This window comes from Pseudoliparis swirei, chromosome 15, assembly GCF_029220125.1.
Source record: "Pseudoliparis swirei isolate HS2019 ecotype Mariana Trench chromosome 15, NWPU_hadal_v1, whole genome shotgun sequence".
NCBI lineage: Eukaryota > Metazoa > Chordata > Actinopteri > Perciformes > Liparidae > Pseudoliparis > Pseudoliparis swirei.
Genome location: NC_079402.1, coordinates 20,346,693 through 20,367,657, shown reverse-complemented (window position 1 = coordinate 20,367,657; position 20,965 = coordinate 20,346,693). Strand labels below are relative to the sequence as shown.

The window sequence follows — 20,965 nt, the reverse complement described above, 5'->3', positions numbered from 1 at the left end:
CTCCACACCCATCACATCTGCATCTGTAAAGAGGAACTAAGGAGTCCAACGAAGGAGGCTTCGAGAGGATGCAGCACATCTCAGTGACTTCCGGAGGCGTTTGATTCGTTGCGGATGACATCAGCTGTGGAGTGAGTGTGCGCGAGGGCGAAGAAATCCAGCGCCCCCCCCCCCCCCCCGGTTACCGACGATGACACAATGTCTGCCGGTATAAAAACCTAGTGCCACTCCTATCGAGGCTCCACTCGCGTTTCTGGAGACCACTCCGCGCGGTGCTTCTGCAGCGAACAAAGCGAAGGAGGCTGCTGTCGGTGATCCGGGAGACCGAAACGGATAAAACAAAAAGGATGGCCACCCTGGTCCAATCTGCAGAAATGGAGACGTTATCCTTGCAAAGCAAGCCGGGGACGTCTCCCGCTTCCTCCAGCCCCTCGCAGCACTTCAACGACGGCAAATTCTACCTGCTGGTGGTCATCGGGGAGATCCTCGCGGAGGAACACCTCAAGTGTGCCATCGTGGACATAGAGAAAGGTGAGATGGAGCTTTTTAACGCACCAGGAACTCCATACGCCTGAATGACGCATACTGATGTGTGGTTACCGACATGTAAACCTTATTTATTGGGTCATTATTCGAGCCAGAGGTGATGTTTATCGAACAGCCCCTCCCAGTATAACATCTCCATAAACAGAAGACACACAGATATATACCTCGCCACCCACCCACTGTGTTATGATTCATCATATTAACGTCGGGAGGCCCATTTGTTGTCATCCACGCACGTGGAGGCCCGGTCCTCGAACAAAGCTCCCTGCAGTGATTCAGCATCTGGACTCTGCGTCAACAACGCAGTGTGTGTGTGTGTGTGTGTGTGTGTCGCATTTATTTGGGTCCGGCGTTTTTTCCCCCTCCCCTCAGCACCTGCGGGCCTGAGCTTTACTTCAGGTGCGTCAGGCTTTTGTTTGAGGGGAGGGTCCCACGGAGGGTCCCACGGAGGGTCCCACGCGCATCGGTGTGCATCCAGACAGGAAGGAGACCCCCGGGTTGTTTGTGTTGTTGTGCTGACTATAATGTGTTTACTGCTGGGCTATAACGTAGTTATGGGATAGTATTAGATGAATTACCCCGCTTTTATCTTTTATATAAACATCCCTCCATCTCTCCATCATCATCCCGCATCGAGCTCTCTCATGCCTCGGCCTGCTAGTGGGCGTGGCTCGGTCCGCACTGCGGTCCCTACGGAAAGCCGGAAGGATTTTTTCAAATTTGAGAAGGGCGTTTCTTTTTTTTTTTTAGAAAAGCCACAGCTGCTGTATAGTTGTCTGCCTTGTCTGGACCGAGGGCACTGTTTGTGTGTGAGAGAGGAGGAGGAGGAAGAGGAAGAGGAGGAGGAGGAATATGGCGCAGTTACTGTCGGAGAACAGAAGGATGTGTGTTTTTTAGTCTCACCTGAAGTTTAACCTGTGGGATTCACCGTGTTTTGTTATATTATGTTAATTCAATAGTGTCATGTGTGCCCTTGCTGTGTCAGACCGTGAGACCAAAAGTCTATCATTGTTCTTGTTCAAATGAAAACACAAGGTTCTTTCACTGGCGTTCTCTGGCTTGTGTCACACGATCTTGTGACTCTGAAGATCGAGTTTGTGAAGTTGTAGATTTGTCTTTTTATTCCTCTTTGTCCATGTTGCTAATGTTAATCGATTTAATGTGCTCATATTATTGCCACACCCTTTATCTCCAGTTTACTCTGGTAATATCCTTTCAACACATACTATTGTGAGTTAAGTTCACAGTAAAGCTCCGATATAAACAATAGAGACAGTTCTTTTGTCTCCATCTCCAGTGCATGTCATCACGTAATTATACTCAGAGCCCTTCATGAGGCCTTTAGCCCCATAAAAATCATTATGAAGAGAGGATGATCGCAGCATGACTCAGCTGAGTGGACATTACCAGTGCACAGGGCCCCGGATATTTCCTATTAGAGATTCATTTTGTCATGCCAAACCAGTAACACGTCTATACATGTTCCCTCTAAGGTTGTTTAATAAACTAGAGGCAAAGGATAAGAGAAATAGACGTGGACGTGGGTGAGACTTGGACCTGTTGCCAAGTTCCTCAGTGTGATGTCTGCCGTGAGCATTGATTCATTTGTTATAAATACGTTTTTCTTCGCTGGCGTTTTCTTCTCCTCGCTCTCTTTTTATACATTTTCTTGTTAATTTGTGTTCTTTCTTTCTGTTTTTCTCTCTCAGGGATCCGCTCATGGGACACCAACCTGATGGACTGCAACCTGGACCAGGAACTCAAGCTGTTTGTCTCCAGACACTCGGCTCGCTTCTCCGCAGACGTCCGAGGTGAACTGGAAATGAAAGACCCTTTGACGAATGATTACACTAAAGCTAGAGGGCCTGTTAATCTTCTTCAAAAACATGTTTTTTTTTGGTATTAGTTGAAAATCATTTTACACCCCAATAGCAGTCAATAAATCGAAGGTTCTCACATAAAAAAAAGAAGAAAAATATGTAGCAAAACTGGAAAAACTATTTAATTTGAACCGATTGAAATGACTGGTTGCCAATGACATGGAGCTATAGTGCTGCTACTTTCATTTTAAAGAGTCAACAACCCTGGGACGTGTATTTTTTAAGTTCGATCATTCTTTAAAATCTAGTATTTGGTTGTGTTTCAAGATTACCAACCTTAGCTCTCATTTCAGAAACAAAACCTGAGCCACAAATGCTAATCATTTATTTAAGTAAAATAAATCTTAGTTAAGGAAAAGTATGTAAGTGTTAATAGCCAAATAAAACTTAAAAGTAACCATACACTTTATGTAAAATGTGGTATATGCACTATATGATTATTATCATTGATGCATAAAACATGAAGAACATTTTGTTGGTCATTTGTTGATATGATATTAAGTATTAAGCGATGGGCAGTTTAATCTGCAAAACTTATTTATAAAGACATTTCTCCTAACAATTGTATTCATAGAACCGTATCTTGCGGGGAAAGCTATTTATGAATTTAAATTTGTAAACGACTAACTGTGTCTATAAACCGGTACGCAGTTTGTTGTTCTCTACAAAAATGTAATGTAAAAGAAATATTGATATTATCTCAGAACTGTACGTACTTATTGGAGTAAATATACGTTGTTACACATCGTTGCACTTTTCAACAGTCAGCTTTAACTTCCACGCTCTGCGATGGAGGGGTTTTATGACCGGTCCCTGGATATGTTGATATTAGAGTTGATATTATCTGGAAGCGGAGGGAGCGATGGAAGAGGTCCAGTGGGGCGGGACGTGGTCCGGCAGCCTCCGCTTGGCGTCGCTCCATATTGAATATGACCAGCAGGGTTTCATACTTCACAATAGATTGATCCAGCCAGCGGCTGCTGCTGCAGACCGAGTCAGGTGGTCCGTTGGAATGCAGTGAAATCTCAAGAGTTGAGCTCCCTGAAATACAATAACGTGAGAGGGGAAACCAGGACATGGACATCGTATTCATAGAGACGCACAACCACTTCCATCCAACCTTGTTTTTACATTTTACCATCCTCTATCCTCTATCCTTTATCCTCTATCCTCTATCCTCTATCCCCTATCCTTTATCCTCCACCCTCCATCCTCTATCCTCTATCCCCTATCCCCTATCCTTTATCCTCCATCCTCCATCCTCTATCCTTCATCCTCTATCCTCTATCCTCCATCCTCTATCCTCTAACCCTCCATCCTTCATCCTCTATCCTCTATCCTCATCCTCCTATCCTCTATCCTCGTCATCCTCTATCCTCTATCCTCCATCCTCCATCCTCCATCCTCCATCCTCCATCCTCTATCCCCTATCCTCCATCCTCCACCCTCCATCCTTCATCCTCTATCCTCTATCCTCCACCCTCCATCCTCTATCCCCTATCCTTTATCCTCCATCCTCCATCCTCTATCCTCTATCCTCTATCCTCCATCCTCTATCCTCTATCCTCTATCCTCCATCCTCCATCCTCTATCCTCCATCCTCCATCCTCTATCCTCTATCCTCTATCCTCTATCCTCCATCCTCTATCCTCTATCCTCTATCCTCCATCCTCTATCCTCTATCCTCCATCCTCCATCCTCCATCCTCTATCCTCTATCCTCTATCCTCTATCCTCTATCCTCCATCCTCCATCCTCTATCCTCTATCCTCCATCCTCCATCCTCCATCCTCTATCCTCTATCCTCTATCCTCCATCCTCCATCCTCTATCCTCTATCCTCTATCCTCTATCCTCTATCCTCCATCCTCCATCCTCCATCCTCTATCCTCCTATCCTCCATCCTCTATCCTCTATCCCCTATCCTTTATCCTCCATCCTCCATCCTCCATCCTCCATCCTTCATCCTCTATCCTCCACCCTCCATCCTCTATCCCCTATCCTCTATCCTCTATCCTCCATCATTTATCCTCCATCCTCTATCCTCTATCCTCTATCCTCCATCCTCTATCCTCCATCCTCCACCCTCCATCCTCTATCCTCCATCCTCTATCCTCTATCCTCTATCCTCTATCCTCCATCCTCCATCCTCTATCCTCTATCCTCTATCCTCCATCCTCCATCCTCCATCCTCCATCCTTCGCGTGTGCCGTTGCCTTGCAACGCAGTGCTGGATGTGCAGTTGATTTGGGAGTAATTAGCGGTGAATCCCCCCCGGTGGTGAGTGTCTGTCTTTGAACACGGAAAAGGGAGGGGTAAGGCTGTGAGGAGAAAGAAGATGAGAGAGAAGCAAACAAGGGAGAAAAGGAGGGCGGGGGGAGGAGGGGGTTGGATAACAACAATTGGGTGAAGAGATGTGACTCGGAGACAGAACTGCTGTCCGGATGAGTGAGTTGATGAAACAAGACCATTAACACTGCAGAACAACTGGAATCATATTGTGCTCTCTTATTCTGCGACTCCCCTTCGAGTTCATTGTCTTTTGAACTGCTTCTGAGAAATATTCACAGGGCTTTCACGCTTATGTATTTTTAATTTTTTACATTTTTTAAAAATTTATTTAACCAGGAAATGCCTCATTGAGATAACAAATCTCCTTTACAAGAGTGTCCTGGCCAAGACAGCAGCAGTAGCACGTCACACAAAGTTCCATACAATACAACATAAAACAGCGACAGACAATATAAAAAAATGAAAAACAAAATCACAGCATGAATAAAACCAAAACTAAGACTCAAGTCAACACAACCCAGCTTACACAGGAGCATATACCTCTGTCATATAAAGAAATATATATTATTAAGAACAGTTTCCCTGCATGTTGTTGTTGTTTTTTCATTCATAGAAGTAGACTTTGAATTAAAACTTGGGAATTACTGTTGGCTCACCGTATGAAACACACAATAAACAGCTTGAAAAGCAATACTTTGACATTTGGGCGTCGGCTTATTTGCTTTCGTCTCTGAGAGTTTGACGAGGAGGTCATCATTACCACTCGCACATCCGTCAGGCGCTTAGTTTAGCTTAGCTTAGCTTAGCATTGGGACCAATGGCAATAAGATCCGCCTGTCAGCATCTCCAAATTGCACTAATGAGCCCATTAAATCGTGTTTATTTAATCTGTGCAAAAGCAATCAAACACGTGCCACAGTATTTTCTGTCCAGGAGCAAGAACACTCGTTAGCTGCTTCTTCCTGTTTCCAGTCATTATGCTAAGCTAAGCCATCAGGCTGGATATTGACTGGAGAGATATCAGAGTATGGTCTCAATCTTCTCATCCAACTCTCGCCATTAAAGCAAACAAGCATATACTAAACGTCGAGCTCAACCAAACATGAACTGCACTTTTTTTAGAATAAAGATATTTGATTAGGAAGCTGAGCAGCTGACTTTATGGAAAGTATAATATCCTACAAGTTGTAGTTGTTTTTTCTGTTTGTCTTTTAGCTGGTCGTACATGTATTGCTTCTGGCTCAGTGCTGACAGGAAAACACCAACCGGCAGGTGGTATTTGGGTGGAGAGGGACGAATGCAGTCAGCTGTCTGCTTGACAGATGATATGCCATCCATCACACTGTAAGAGCCTGAACCCCCCACGGAGGAGGAGAAGGCAGGAAAAAGGTGGCAAGACATGAGACAGTGTCCCCCTGATGGATATATGATACTTCTGGTTATGCATTCTCTCGAAAACCGCAAATCCACTCTGTCCACTACGATGACCAGTAGTGAATAAGCATTGTGCTGACTCTCATGAATTAATGATTTCGCTATTAAAATCCTCCTGAATTTTTTTTTCCTTCGCATTTTTACGATCCAGTTTCCTCTAAACTGTTATTAAACCGTGAAACCGTTGAACCGGATGACCCTCGAAAATGAATCGGCGGAAAGATTGATCTGTGTCACATCCGTGGCATTGCCATGAGTTCCATGCCGAGAAATCGTACATATAATCCAGTTGTCCGCGGGGAACAAGGGACTTTGAAAACTGCAGAAGATCACACGGTTAATTATTCAAAGGAAATGGCAGGAAGGTGAAAGGTGCTGACACATGCAGGCCAGCCATCCGAGGAGATGCATTTTTAATCATTCTCTTTTGCCATGCAGCGAAGAAAGGAGGCACTGACGGTAATTGTTCCACTGATCTATTTTTGGGGAAGTGCCATCCACATCGATGTTCCCTTGCCTGGCGCAGTCTGTACCAGTCTTGTACTTTCTATCCAGCCAGTAGGAGAATGCTCATCGATGCATGTCGCATTACCTCCCGCTGAGACAGAGGCGCACAGCATTACGGATGTTTGTATTGATCCAGGTAATTGTCAGGGTCAAGCAAGCTCCACTGCACAATCTGTCTTTTTTTTTGACGAGTCGGCCGAGACACTCGGGCAATTTGGCAGCTCGATGCGGGCGGTGCTGCTGGCTCCATTGAGCTGTAAACAGACTTAATGTGTTTCTGTTTCATAACATGTCAAGGCAGTGAGCAGGGCGTAACCCACAGTGGGACGAACAAAGAAACACGCTCTTTTTATATTGCATCGGCTTGTGTGTGTAGTAGCGTGACAGGAGGAACGATAACCCATCCGTGATTGATTGTTCTCTCGTTTTACACGCTTTAACCCGGAGTCGACCGGGGTTGTGATGATGATGATGATGATATGAGACTGACACGAAGCTCTGCTTAAAAAAAAAAAAGAACCATGTCACAACGCTATTAGAGTGGGCCCAAAAGCACGACTCAGACAGGAGCAACAAAGATGACTGTCTTTGGTTGGAAACAGGCTGGGTCAAAACCGGGAGATCAGTCGAAGAAGCAAACAAGTCCAAAAAGGGGCGGGGCAGAGAATCAGAGGTCAGGGCAGGCAGGTCAGGAATATACTCTAATAACGCTGGAGAACTTGGCACGAAAACACAAGACAATCTGGCAGAGGACAAGTGGAAGTGAGGGAGCTAAATAGTGAGGGACTAATGAGGGGAGGGGCTGCAGGTGAGAAGGGCGTGAGGACCAGGTGAAGGGAATGAGGGACTAACGAGGTGATCAGAGGCAGGTGAGAAGGGCGTGAGGACCAGGTGAAGGGAATGAGGGACTAACGAGGTGATCAGAGGCAGGTGAGAAGGGCGTGAGGACCAGGTGAAGGGAATGAGGGACTAACGAGGTGATCAGAGGCAGGTGAGAAGGGCGTGAGGACCAGGTGAAGGGAACGAGGGACTAACGAGGTGATCAGAGGCAGGTGAGAAGGGCGTGAGGACCAGGTGAAGGGAATGAGGGACTAACGAGGTGATCAGAGGCAGGTGAGAAGGGCGTGAGGACTAGGTGAAGGGAACGAGGGACTAACGAGGTGATCAGAGGCAGGTGAGAAGGGCGTGAGGACCAGGTGAAGGGAACGAGGGACTAACGAGGTGATCAGAGGCAGGTGAGGGGAGTTGGATTGACGAGATGGTGTGACAGGATGAAAACAACTATGACAAAAAGGAAGGCGTGGAGCTAAACTGTTACAAACCAGGCATTACATGTTGTTGTTATTGCTTTCAAATAAATCACAAACGGTTTCCTCACATCCCGAGGACTCTGAACAGATGTTCAAATCCTAAAATATTAAGTGTAAAATCTGAAAAGCAACCTTTATAATGATATCTCAGTTAGTTTTTTCCCCCCCGTGAAGCGAAATGCAAATTTTTTTGTACGAGGGGAAAAGTCGGGGGATTGCCCTCGTCATTCAGAGTCCTTCCTCTGGGAACCATGAACGTGTGGTCCACATTTTAATTTAGAGCAATCCATTCATCAGTTTGCTTAGGAATCAAGTCAAAGTAGTCTATCTGTCTTTTATCTCACAAGTATTTTTATGGGAGAACATAGAGGCTAAATTGCTTTTTGACATTGATATCTCTATCGTATACTATCTTATTCTTCAAGCTATAATTTGGCTTTTCACTGTTAAACTAACACGGATATCAAACACCATGTGACTACCTTTGAGTCCTACTTAAAACTGAGGAAGCCAGAACCCTGAAAATGCACTGATGTATTTGTGTAGGATCGTTCTTTTCTGTGAATGAATCTTTAGTTAGCTGATATTACTTACATTTGATGAAACAATGATATTGATATCCATTTAAAAAGCAATGGATCTGGATCCAGAACTTGCAGAAAAGAATAGCAACAGACCCCACTACCCTCTCCCAAAGAAAGCAGAACAAGGTGATGTTGTCTTTGTCATTTTAGCATCTGCCATGATACAGAATATTTGATGAAAAATCGAAACTCAAAAGACACACAACGAATAGTATTCCCTCCAGGCAACTAACAGCATAAGTGCTAAAGGGTTGGCAAGTGGGGAAATACTCATTATTTCCAGCATTTCGTTGAATGAAAGCGTTTTTTCCACAGAGAGCGACAGCCCTCTGGGAGGCAACGGCAGGGTTAATGGCTGTGGGCTCCATAATGAGAATATATGAGAATATATATATTTATGAAAGAATGCTGCAAGGATCACGTCTCTGGAGACGAGGCAACATTCGCTCCTCTGAATTTTGAGCTGATGTTCAAGCAACACCTCACTGACCTCAGAGCCGAACAGGGAACATCTTCTTGTTTGACTTATTCGCAGAATGCTAGCAGTAGAATTTCCCTTTTTTCTTTTGTTGAGTTCGAGGCTCGAGTTGAATTCATTGACTAATTTATTAAAAAAGAAATGAGATAAAAAAGGAGAAGAAACAATGACAGATTGAGTGAGTGAAGCCTTCATGTGTTAAGATGAATAAAGAAAATGAAAAGAAAATGCGCACACAGTAGGAGCAAAGTCATCATCATATTCAATCATCCAAAATCTAAGATGAATGATTATGAGCTTGTCACACACATCATTTTCTGTGTAATGATGTCTAATGAGGGGAAAAGTGTGTTATATTTAACTATATTTAGTCCCCATTACCTAAAACAAACAATAATTAAGTCTTGACAAGTAATACAGACAAGTAAGTGTCTTGTCTATATTGTTTTGATCAGTCAATTTATATCATTTGAGCAATTTTCTAAGCATAAATACCTAAATTAATTTCCTTCTTACTTGACAAATATCAATATATGCTTTTTTTTTATTTATGTGATAGTGAATTAAAAACCATTTTTAGTGCTTTTTTTTAACCTTCTCTAACTATTTTCTATATTGTTTTTTCAGGGCAGAGAATTCTTCACCATAAAAGTAATGTCCTGGAGACGGTGGTGCTCATCAACCCTTCAGATGAAGCAGTTAGTACCGAGGTAAAAAATAGCTATAATTCATGTTAAATTATTAGAACCTCTTCCTCATTCTGTAACTTTGCATGTTATCTCCCTTCCTCCTATCGAGGAGGGATGATTGCCAAATACATTAAATACATGCACATTTACAAAGCAATTAGAGGCCGGGAGAGGATTATTCTTCAACCTTGACTGTCAACCGTGTTTTGCCTGTTATCTACCCTCCTAACAGGAACTGCTCTCAGCGGCTGTCGGTAGGAATGAGAAAGCAATTAGGATCTGAAGGGACAAGACTAATGTTCTTGTTTCCCGCTAGAATAACAAGTGCAGCCTTTATCTTTTGCCATTGCATTAAGGCCTTTATTACATTTTGATGAGAGAGAAAAAAGACACTGTAAGGAGGGCTCCCCCCCCCCCCCATCCTCCCATGTCTGCAGTCAAACTGTGCATTAATAACATCTCACAGCGCAGCAGGATTGACCTGGCCAGACGTTTTTCATTAGTGTGTCTTTCTCTTATCCGTTTACTTTCAACCACAGTTGGTGGTTGCCCTGTGTCATTTTCTTCTTGTGATTTCTAGACTCGGTTGATGATCTCAGACACTGCCAGACACAAGCTTCTGGTTCTCTCGGGGCAATGCTCTGAAATCAGCGGGGAACTGATTCTCCAGTCCGGATCTTTCTCTTTCTTCGACTTCATAGACATATTCACCGACCAAGAGGTGAGCTGGCGTGATCATTTTGATCATTTTAAGCACCAAAATTGGAACCATTGACACTGTAATATGATGGTCTACGAGTTCATACACACGTGTTGGCAAATTCATTTTGTACATTAGTTGAAGGCTTCCCCAGTCTTTTTTATAGAAGATAAAAAAATTACATATTTTTCTGAGTAACACCTTTTGATAAATGCATGGTGGTTGCTTTCCCTAAAAGCTCTCATTCCTGCATTGAATAATAGCCATAACATACCATGCATATATGTACATAAACACATATACACTGAATATGTGACTGCACAGTTCTACTCATTCTATTACAGACTGTGGACATATTAAAGATTTTTCACTTAATTTTTCTCATGCTCAGATTGGTGAATTGCTCAGCACCATTCACCCGGGAAACAAAGCCAACCTGACACTGTCCTGCCCTGAACAAGGCGAATGGAAAAACTCCAACTTGGACAAACACAACCTGCAGGACTTCATTTACATGAAACTGAACTCCACTCCCATACTCCCTGAAATGGAGGGCCTCTCAGAGTTCACAGAATATTTGTCTGAATCGGTAGAGATCCCATCTCCCTTTGACATGTTAGAACCACCAACCTCGGGTGGATTCCTGAAACTCTCCAAACCATGCTGTTACATTTTCCCCGGCGGTAGCGGCGACTCTGCTCTCTTTGCTGTCAACGGCTTCAACATGCTCATTAATGGCGGCTCGGACAGGAAGTCGTGCTTCTGGAAGCTGGTGAGGCATCTGGATCGCGTGGACTCCGTCCTCATGACCCACATCGGTGACGACAACCTGCCGGGCATCAACAGCATGCTGCAGAGGAAGGTCGCAGAGCTCGAGGAGGAACAGTCACAAGGTTCGAATGCCAACAGTGACTGGGTGAAGAACATGATTTCTCCAGATATTGGCGTTGTGTTTGTGAACCTTCCTGAAAACCTGGATAACTCTGAACCAAACTACAGAGTGCGGAGGAACGTTGAGGAGGCAGCATCCACTCAGCAATTCCTCACCAAGCTAAATTTGAGGTTGGAGCCTTTGCAAAGGCCAGTTGGAAACGCTATTGAACCACTCATACTGTTTCAGAAAATGGGGGTTGGGAAGCTCGAGATGTATGTGCTCAATCCAGCAAGGAACAGCAAGGAGATGCAGTACTTTATGAAGCAGTGGACAGGTAGTGAAAAAGACACAGCCTCCATTCTGCTGCCAAACGGGAAAGAATCGGAGTTCCCCGTCTCTGACTTGACTTCTATCTCTTCGCTCATTGTGTGGCACCCTGCAAATCCCTTAGATAAGGTTGTGCGTGTTCTGTTTCCTGGAAATACCACCCAGCATCAAGTCTTTGAAGGTTTAGAGAAGCTAAAGCACTTGGAATTCCTGAAAGAGCCAGTTGTCACTCAGAATTCCTTGTCTTCTAATATGCCGACAACACCGACCCTCAAGCAAGCTAAGATGAAACACAGAACAGACAGTAGAGAGAGCCTAAAGTCTACCCCAAAGCCATCACCGAGCAAAAACATCAGGAAGGATTCAAAGGAGGAAGAAAAGGCAAAAGCAGATGCGGAATCATCTCATGAAAAAACACAGAAAGTTGAGAAAAAAGAAAAGGTCCCCCTGAAGAAGGAGAAGCCAAAGGCACCTGAAAAAGAATCAAAAGCAAACCCGGAGCAGGCAGCTCAAAATGAAACTCCAGAAAAAAAGAAGTTGGACATAAAAGCCAAAAAGGAGGTCAACGTTTCTGTGGAAAAGAAAAAGGAAGTTCAAAAAGAAGAAGCAAAGAAAGACGATACACCCAAACACGCCATGAAAAAAGATGAAAAGGTCAAAAGAGAGGAGACAAAGAAAGTTGTAAAAAAGGATATCAGAAGAGATTCCCCAATGAAGGAGAAGAGGGAAGAAAAGAAAGAGCAAAAGAAAGATGTCAAAAGGCCCTTGAAGAAGACATCCGCTGTGGGTGAAGAAAAGACTCTAGCACCAAAACCAAAGCCCCTGAAAAAAGACAATGCTTCAAAGAAAGACACAGGAATCCCATCAAAGTTAAAAGAGAAAGCAAAGGTAACAAAGAAGGAGACAAAGGTGGACAGCGGCAAGCTTGCAGCAAGTGCAGTTGCTATTGTCGAGGATCCACAAGTAGTAAGATCCATGATGTCCACGCCGGAGGATCTCACTAAGGACTTTGAGGTGCTTAGAACTGAAGATTTGGTGGAGGATGATGCAACTGTGCCACAAATTAAAGAAGAAGAGGCTGTGATGATCTACAGTGAAGAAATAATACAAACCAAAGAATCCCCTAAGGCATTAGAGTCTGTGGCTGAGGGTATAGCCACTACGGAAGTTGAAGGAGACAATAGAGAGACTCCAGAAGAACAAGTTCTGAAAGAAAAATTCAACGGCAGTGGAAGTGAGAAATTTGAATATGAAGGTACTGTCATGGAGGAGACATCTGATGGAGGAGACTATGAAGAGAAGGCAGAGATAGAAGACGTTTATGAACCACAGAGAGTGGAACCAGATAAAGATAAGCTTATTCCCAGTGAAGATGAACACCAAGACGAGAATAATGACATCCAATCAGAAGCTGGTGTTGTGGACAACGAGGATGCAACTAATAAAAATGTAGAAGGCCAGAATGTGAATGTGGAAGAAAACAACAAACACGATCTGTTCGTATCAGCCTCACCAAAAGTGTCCTCACCTGTTTCTCCAGCTGCATCTATCCATGACAAAATGCTTCCTGTTGGCTTTGAGAGCGAAACAACCTCAGACAATGAGAACAGAGACGAACTTCCTGATGATTACACTGCCACCTCTGGCCACACTCAGTCCATTCTTGAAATCTCCAGTGTAACGACTCCCATGGATGAGATGTTGACTCCGAGGGACATTGTGAGTGACGAAAACAGCAACGATGAGTCTCCTTCACAGGACGTGGGCAGGTTCGGGACATCGCCATCTGGTGAGTTTGATCGTAAGAAGCTGTCTCCACTTCCGGATATGCAAGGGACAAATCACTCGCAGAGTGATGCCACAGAAGGCCAGGACTACAACCACTCCGCTTCCACGATATCTCCCCCTTCATCACTAGAAGAGGATAAATTATGTAAGGAGTTTCCCAATGATGGGGAAGCTGAAGGGTTTCCCACAGCTCAAGATTCATGTGAAGATCACAACACAGACACTGTTAGACTCGGTTCAACTTCCACAACTTCACCTCTTGTGCGTTCTCCTTCAGTGGACCGCACGTTTGACTCTCCATCACTGTTTGTTGCTCCGATAGAACTGTCCACCACGCTGGCTGGGTGTGCCAGAGAGACAGCGAATCCCTCCATCAGCACAGATGAAAAGACATCGGAGGGACCTATCTCGCCTCAGTCCTCTGGTCACACACCTTACTATCAGTCACCAGTAGATGAAAGAGCAGGAGCTCTGCCACCTGTGTCAGAAGATGATGCACAGGGTCCAATAATAGTGGAGGTCACAAGTGATAAAGAGGATTCCTCAAACAGAGGTACTCCAGAGCCTCCTAAGGAGCCAGAGCAAGAAAGTTCATCCCCTGTCGAGAGGGTAATGTCTTCTCCAAAAGGCTCACCTTCACCTGAACACGATTCCCCAACGAAGATGGAAAAGTCACACTTCAATGTAGATCAGAGGGAAAGTGGGGTTTCAAACTTGTCCTCGGCACCAATGACAAAACAGGAACCAGACACGAATCCTTTCAAAGAAGAGAGTATAATGTCCATTTCAGAGGGTACCACATCGGACAAGTCAGAGACCCCTCCGGAAGAGGTGGTAGCAGAAGATACATTCTCACATTTAGCTTCAGCGTCTACCGCCTCTCTGGCCACCAGCTCCTTGCCAGAACCCGCCACTGATTCTCGCTCCCTTCATGCTGAGGTAGGCTCTCCTCACTCAACAGAGGTAGATGACTCTTTCTCTGTGTCTGTGGTTCAAACCCCAACCACCTTCCACGAAGCGGAGGGATCTCCATCCAAGGAGGATAGCCCGAGGCCCATGTCGATCTCCCCAGACATCTCACCAAAGAGGAAAAGCCGAACACAGGACACAAGATCCCCAGAGCACTCCACGATGTCAATCGAGTTTGGCCAGGATTCCCCGGACCACTCCTTCGCGCTGGACATGAGTAGGCAATCTCCAGAGCATCTGTCTGTGGGAGGTGGTTCACGTGCTACAGAGAATGGCCCGACTGAGGTTGACTACAGCCCGTCAGATGGAGCCAATGGAAAACCGTCTGAAGACCATAGTTCCACATTGGAAAGGCCTTTTCTTTTTGAAGAGAGTGATTCAGTGCTTGCCACTTCTGCAACCCCATCAGATGCATCTGAGTTAACCCCCTCGGTTACAACCCCATGCCAGACGACAGAGATGATGCGTGCCGTGGCTGACCAGACAGACAAGTCTCCAGTCTCCCCAAAGGCATCGTCCCTCGCCCATTCTCCCCGTTCCAATGAGTCATCCCCAGTGCTCGGAGGCTCCCCGGCGAAAGAAAATAGAAGCCCTTTTTCACCATCTGCAGAGAGCGCTACTATTCATAAATCTGACACGCAACAGAAATACGACAAGTCACCCTCACCTCCCAAAGTGGATTCTCCTTCATCGACTTTTGCCTTTTCAAATAATTTGCTGGAGACCTTTTCTCCGGCAAAGGAGACTAATCCCTTTAAATGTGAAGATTCTCCACTTGAGGTCAAATCCCTTGTGAGCCCAACAATTCCCTTTCCGTCATATCTGCCTCTTTCCTCTGATCCCAGCAATAATAATACTGCATGTGGCTCCAGGGACCGAGACTTTTCCACAAAGAAGAGCCCCTCTGCTCCATCTAAGACAGACGTCGACCTTTGTCTCGTCACTTCATGCGAGTATCTCCACCCCAAGACAGAACTGTCCCCGTCTTTCATCAACCCGAACCCGATAGAATACTTTATCAATGAAGAGAATGCCAAGGATGAAGAGAAGCCTCTGGTCAAGTCCGGAGAAGGGCCCCCACCTCCAGAGGGTAAGCTTTCCGTCAAGCAGTGTGAGGAGACCCCGCCCACATCCATCAGTGAGTCTGCCCCCTCCCAGACAGATTCAGACGTCCCACCAGGGACAGAGGAGTGCCCCTCCATCACAGCCGACGCTAACATTGACTCTGAAGACGACTCCGAAACTCTGCCTACTGATAGAACGCTGACCTACAGGCATGCCGATCCTCCTCCGGTGACCCTCAAGGACTCTGCTCCATCTTCGGGCCATCCTGATGTCTGCATGGTGGACCCAGAGGCCCTTAAGGCCGAAGAGAACCTCCACAATGCTAATACAGAAGGAGGAGAAAAGCCCAAGAAGAAAAAGCTCTTGAAAAAGTCTTCCTCGCCAGCTAGGAAGACTGTTCTATCAAAAGTGAAGGACACAAAGACTTTGTCTCCAAAGAAGAGTGTCGGAGAAGGAAAAGATGCAAAGAATGCAACCAATACCTCCGCATCTAGAGGTGTCAAATGTGCCTCATCAGGTTAGTACTACTGACATAGTGTCATCATCACTTTACTACTTTGCTCATATCTTTGAAGACCTTTTGAGAGCACTGTATTGTTCACCCTTTCAGGTACTGGCAGTGGAAAGGTACCCGCTGGTGTATCTCTGCCCAACTGTCCTCCTATGTACATGGATCTGGTTTACATCCCTAATCACTGCAATGCCAAGAATGTGGATGCTGAGTTCTTTAAGCGGGTGCGCTCTTCCTACTATGTGGTCAGTGGCAATAATCCGACCGCTCAGGAGCCCAGTAGGGCTGTCCTTGATTCTCTGCTTGAAGGAAAGGCCCAGTGGGGAAACAATTTGCAGGTAAGTAGCAAATGATATGATTGATACTGTAAAACTAAGCTGTTTTATTTATGACATGGCGTCAGTAAAGTTACAATTTTGAGCCTCAATTCTAGATTTCTTTAATCCTATTTAGTAAAGCCCACACCCCAATTTCATTGTGCCATATACAATGTTCGATAGATTTTATATTTCAAACATATTTTACTCAGGCTTGCTCTTTGGTCCTCTGTTTATCACATTTGAATTTAGATTATAATCTAATATGTAAGCAGGGGTAAATGGTTGGTAGGAAACTAATTTGTGGCTGGTTTATCCCAATTTCCTTTTTAAAATTTGAATAAACCAGCCAACTTTTCATATTTGAATTTCTCTGTTAAATCCCTGCTTGTAATACTGCTGAACTCTGCATGGCAAAAATCATACCGGAAGAAGAGAGAGAAAGACAAATGAACTTTTTGCTCGTACATTAAGAATGATCGTTGAATTATTCAGAATGCTTAGAAACCTTCTTCCTCTCTGATGTCAGGTCACTCTGATTCCAACCCACGACACTGATGTGATGAGGGAGTGGTACCAGGAGACCCACGACAAGCAGCAGGAGCTCAACATCATGGTCCTGGCCAGCAGCAGCACTGTTGTCATGCAGGATGAGTCTTTCCCCGCTTGTAAGATAGAGATGTAGGAAGAAAACAAACCCATGTAGCATCAAACCTATACGCAGACACTTAAACACTTATATTCTAAAATGATACTTCTTGTGTACTAAACCCTGACAATGATAATATCTCCAATGAGGACAAACACTAATACAATTTAGCTTTGAGGAGCTTTACATACTGTAAAGTAAAACATCGATAACATCCTCATGGGGATTATTAGGGATACATGGATTGTGCTGGGAGGAAATTAGAATCCCCCTCCCCCAAAAAACCCATCAAAGTCATTATTGTCCAATTAACTCATACAGTTCAAATGATGGTAATATTGAGAAGGTAATGAGTTTCTTCAGATTCCCCAGATCGGAATACATGAGAGGGTTTAATCAATTTAGCTGCTATGATATATTCTTGAATAACGGCTGCTATCCACACCAAAGGATAGAACGTTTTTTCTGTTATTGCCTTAGGGAGAGAGTCGAAGTGAATGTATAAGAACTGGTGCAACTAGCAGAAGAGTAGGCAGGCAACTCTACACACTGCTGGTCAATCCCAAAAAGGACTGTCACATGGTCACACAGGTGGTGAATAGGAATGAAATTGAAAAGACACTCAACACTGATTAGCATTAATATGAAGTTCTGACTGTTTTTAAGTGGGTTTCATTTAATTTATTATGGATATTTTGATTATGGTTTATGTTGCTGCTTATGTATGAATACTAATTTATTATGTTAAATGTTAATTTATTGTGCGTAATTGTCCAGATAGCCTTTTGCACTGTGCCACAGGAAGTTGCTTCAGAATGCGCTCCCTTGCCTTTTGCCACAATGCTTTTTAGAGGATCCTTTTTTTTTTAGATTGCCTTTTTTATTTGGGGTTATTTTTAAAAAAATGAGAGAAAATCTGATTTTGTTCTTCTTTTGCCTGTCTTTTTATGTATTCATTGAGCTGTGGGAGAGCTAGCCTTTCCCACTGTAAAGCCGGTGAAGCGGGATATTTTCAGAAACCTTGAAATGTCGTGCTTTTCTCAAGCATTGTACTATAATTATAAATAGCTTGGTGGCTGATAGAGTGGTTGGAAGACATGCATGATATGTTAAGATTTGATCTCTTTTTTATGGGGGGTTTTCTCAAACTTGCATTAAGAACAATAGGGCTAGGCTGAGTTAATTAATGTAAGGAGCATGTTATAATTTTTGCAAGTCGCGCCATGACATTGTACACCACAGTAACTCAAGTGGTGTACAAATGTGCATCGTATCAATATAACACTTGGCTTTGGGTGCACTTCAGGTTGAAGGCTGAACACTTCTTGTGACAGAAGAGTTTGTCCTCTTTAGTCGGGGTGAAAAGGTGACGGCTTCCAGTAGAGGCGGAGTCTTGAGAGAGGCAAGTCACACAGGTGGGAGTGAGTGACACGTGTGTTTTAGATGAAAGTATGTAAAACAAAAGCTTGACACTTTAAACACATACATGACAGAAACCAAACGAACAGCAGATCAGCTTTGACCTTCTGGAGAGACATTTACTCACAACTCGATGACTACAGGCTTTGGCACTTTGGGCTCTATTCTATCAACTCACCAAGCTCATCAGATATTTCGCTAACGACCAGATTTCCCGCAGTGGAACTCAAATCAACACCATGACCAACAACACAATCTCTGAACTGACATTTCTTCCTCTCTTTCTCTCTCTCTGTCTCTCTGACTATTTACCTTTGCCTTTTTCTCCTTATCTTTCTCTCGGGAGAACTTTAATAAGGGTTGTCTGCAGCTGGGTGGTATATCTGTCTTGTGCTCGTGCATCTTCTCTGCCCCCTCTACCCCTACTCATACGTAGCTTATAGCAATTAGTTTCAATTGAAAGTATTCCTTAGTGCTTTCTATTGTGTCTGTGTGTGTGTGTGCAATATCTCCTATACCCATATGGTGAAGCTGATGTAAGAGGAACCACGACTAAAGAACAAACATGTAAAACAAACACATTAAAATCTGGTGTGAAAAAATTGTGTGTGTTTCTTTTTTTCTAACCCATTTATAGGGTCTGCTTATTTCTTATAGTGCTATAATCTGACAATGAAATGTTGAAAAGAAAATTGCTCCGTTGATTTTATATTTTGATTATTCTCCTTTTTCTGAGCCTGGTTTGTTGCACCACAATCAAAAATATATTAACTCCAACTATCTTGCTTGGAAGTGAATAATGACTTTATATATTTAAAAAAAATATGCTATTAACATTCCTAGAGAAGTTACTCCTTTACAATTCTACTCGTATAAGCACGGCCAAGAGCCGGTGTGATTTGTCTCGTGGTTCTTTGAGCTAGTAGCTAACTAGCATGCTAACATGTTGCAATAGCAATACTAACTTTCTGATGTTTAGCAGACCAACGTTTACCATGATTTTCTCATCTTAGTTCAACGCATTAGCATCGGTAACATTTGCTCAATAACACGGAGCACATGCACGGCTGAGGCTGATGACTCAGAAATGTCCTTATTTTTCAAAGAAAAGCACTGTTTTTTTTTCATTAAAGACAACATTAAATTAATCAGAACTACACTATATACATTGTTAATGTAGTAATCGACTATTCTCTGTTTTTTAATGAAATCTCTACGATTAATTTTGCAATTCCTTTGATAAATAAAAGTGTGAGTTTTCATGGAAAACACAACATTTTCTGGGTGACCCGACACTTTTAAACGGTAGTGTACGTGACGCAGCAAAGCGAGCAGCTAGAAGCTAGCTGTGTGTGAGTGGTGTGACACTGCCGGTTAAATCTTGTGCTGTGCACTTCATCATCCATGGTCTGAATAGTCTCCACCCAGGACCACAAATATAGACCAAATGAATAACATCAATGTAGAGTATAACAATGAACAGATCTGACAAACATCGGAATAGCATGAAACATGTCAGGATGTGGGACAGATACAATAAATGTACAGCGTATTTAGCTCCTCTGTATGTAGAGACGGGATGGAGCTCGGCAGACGCCCCAGGGACTAAACTGTGAAAGCAGAGCAGAGGACGTGTCGCCACAACTCAGCATCTATTTGCTGTACAGTGGGAGGGGAACACAGGTCCACAGAGCTGATGTCTGAGCCCGCCTCTCAGAGCTGTTTCAGCAAAGCTTTTATACTTCCTCCAATATAGGACATTATTATACAGAAGTTATGCAAAGGAATAAGAACCTCCACTATTTATCTAAACTCACAGGCACTTTTGATTTGGTGCTAAATGAGTCACTGAGGGAATATACATGCATAAGTATTTATAGGTGGAGGTAAACCTAGCTAATGATATTTTAAGGACAGGGACTTTAGAAAAATCAAATTCAGTCTGAGAAAGATGATTAGTACCAGCTGTTTCCCCTGCCCAAACTGTTTCAGTGGGGACATGTATTAATGATGATGGGGCACCCCAGGCCCTCTCCCAAACCAAAGGGAAGGAATACATCAAAGAAGATGTAAGAGCCACTATCTGTGGGCAGAACCTCAATGTTTGGTAAATCAAAGTCTGAAGGCCTAAATCAGTGGTTCTCAACCTTTTTTGAGGTATGTACCCCCTGTGAAATATTTGTTTTAGCCGAGCACCCCGTGACCAGTGCAAAGCATTTTGGGTTGAAAAAGAAATGTAATACGCAGCATTTTGCATATAATTTATCATTTATAACAATTGAATATTTATTAAATGAGTATTTTCAAATATATTTTAATACAATTTCACGTACCCTCTAGAGGGCCTTTACGTACCCCCAAGGGTACACGTACCCCCATTTGAGAACCACTGGCCTAAATAGACCTTGCCTTCAAATATGTGTCCCTGTTGATTATTGCATTATGAACTGAAACGTGAGCTGCTTCCACACTTTTTTATTTTTATAATGGTTTATTTAATAAGGGACAGTGCACATTGATAAAAACATTTCAGTAAATGTGCCAGAGTTCGCCAAGAGGCTATTTTTCATGTCGTCCCAATGATGCTAAACCTAAACCTCAGACTGTACCTACAGTGTAGGTGAGCTA

General features: G+C 43.7%; 1 protein-coding gene across 1 annotated transcript; it reads left to right on the top strand.

Annotated features, from left to right (window-relative positions):
• The first annotated feature begins 240 nt into the window (after positions 1-240).
• Positions 241-18,942, top strand: map1b (microtubule-associated protein 1B). The gene is made up of 7 exons (XM_056433254.1): positions 241-531; positions 2,256-2,357; positions 9,657-9,739; positions 10,299-10,439; positions 10,810-15,958; positions 16,052-16,290; positions 16,799-18,942. The coding sequence occupies exons 1-7, from the start codon at positions 348-350 to the stop codon at positions 16,952-16,954; spliced, it is 6,054 nt and encodes a 2,017-aa protein (XP_056289229.1). The 5' UTR covers positions 241-347; the 3' UTR covers positions 16,955-18,942.
• Positions 18,943-20,965: the final 2,023 nt, after the last annotated feature.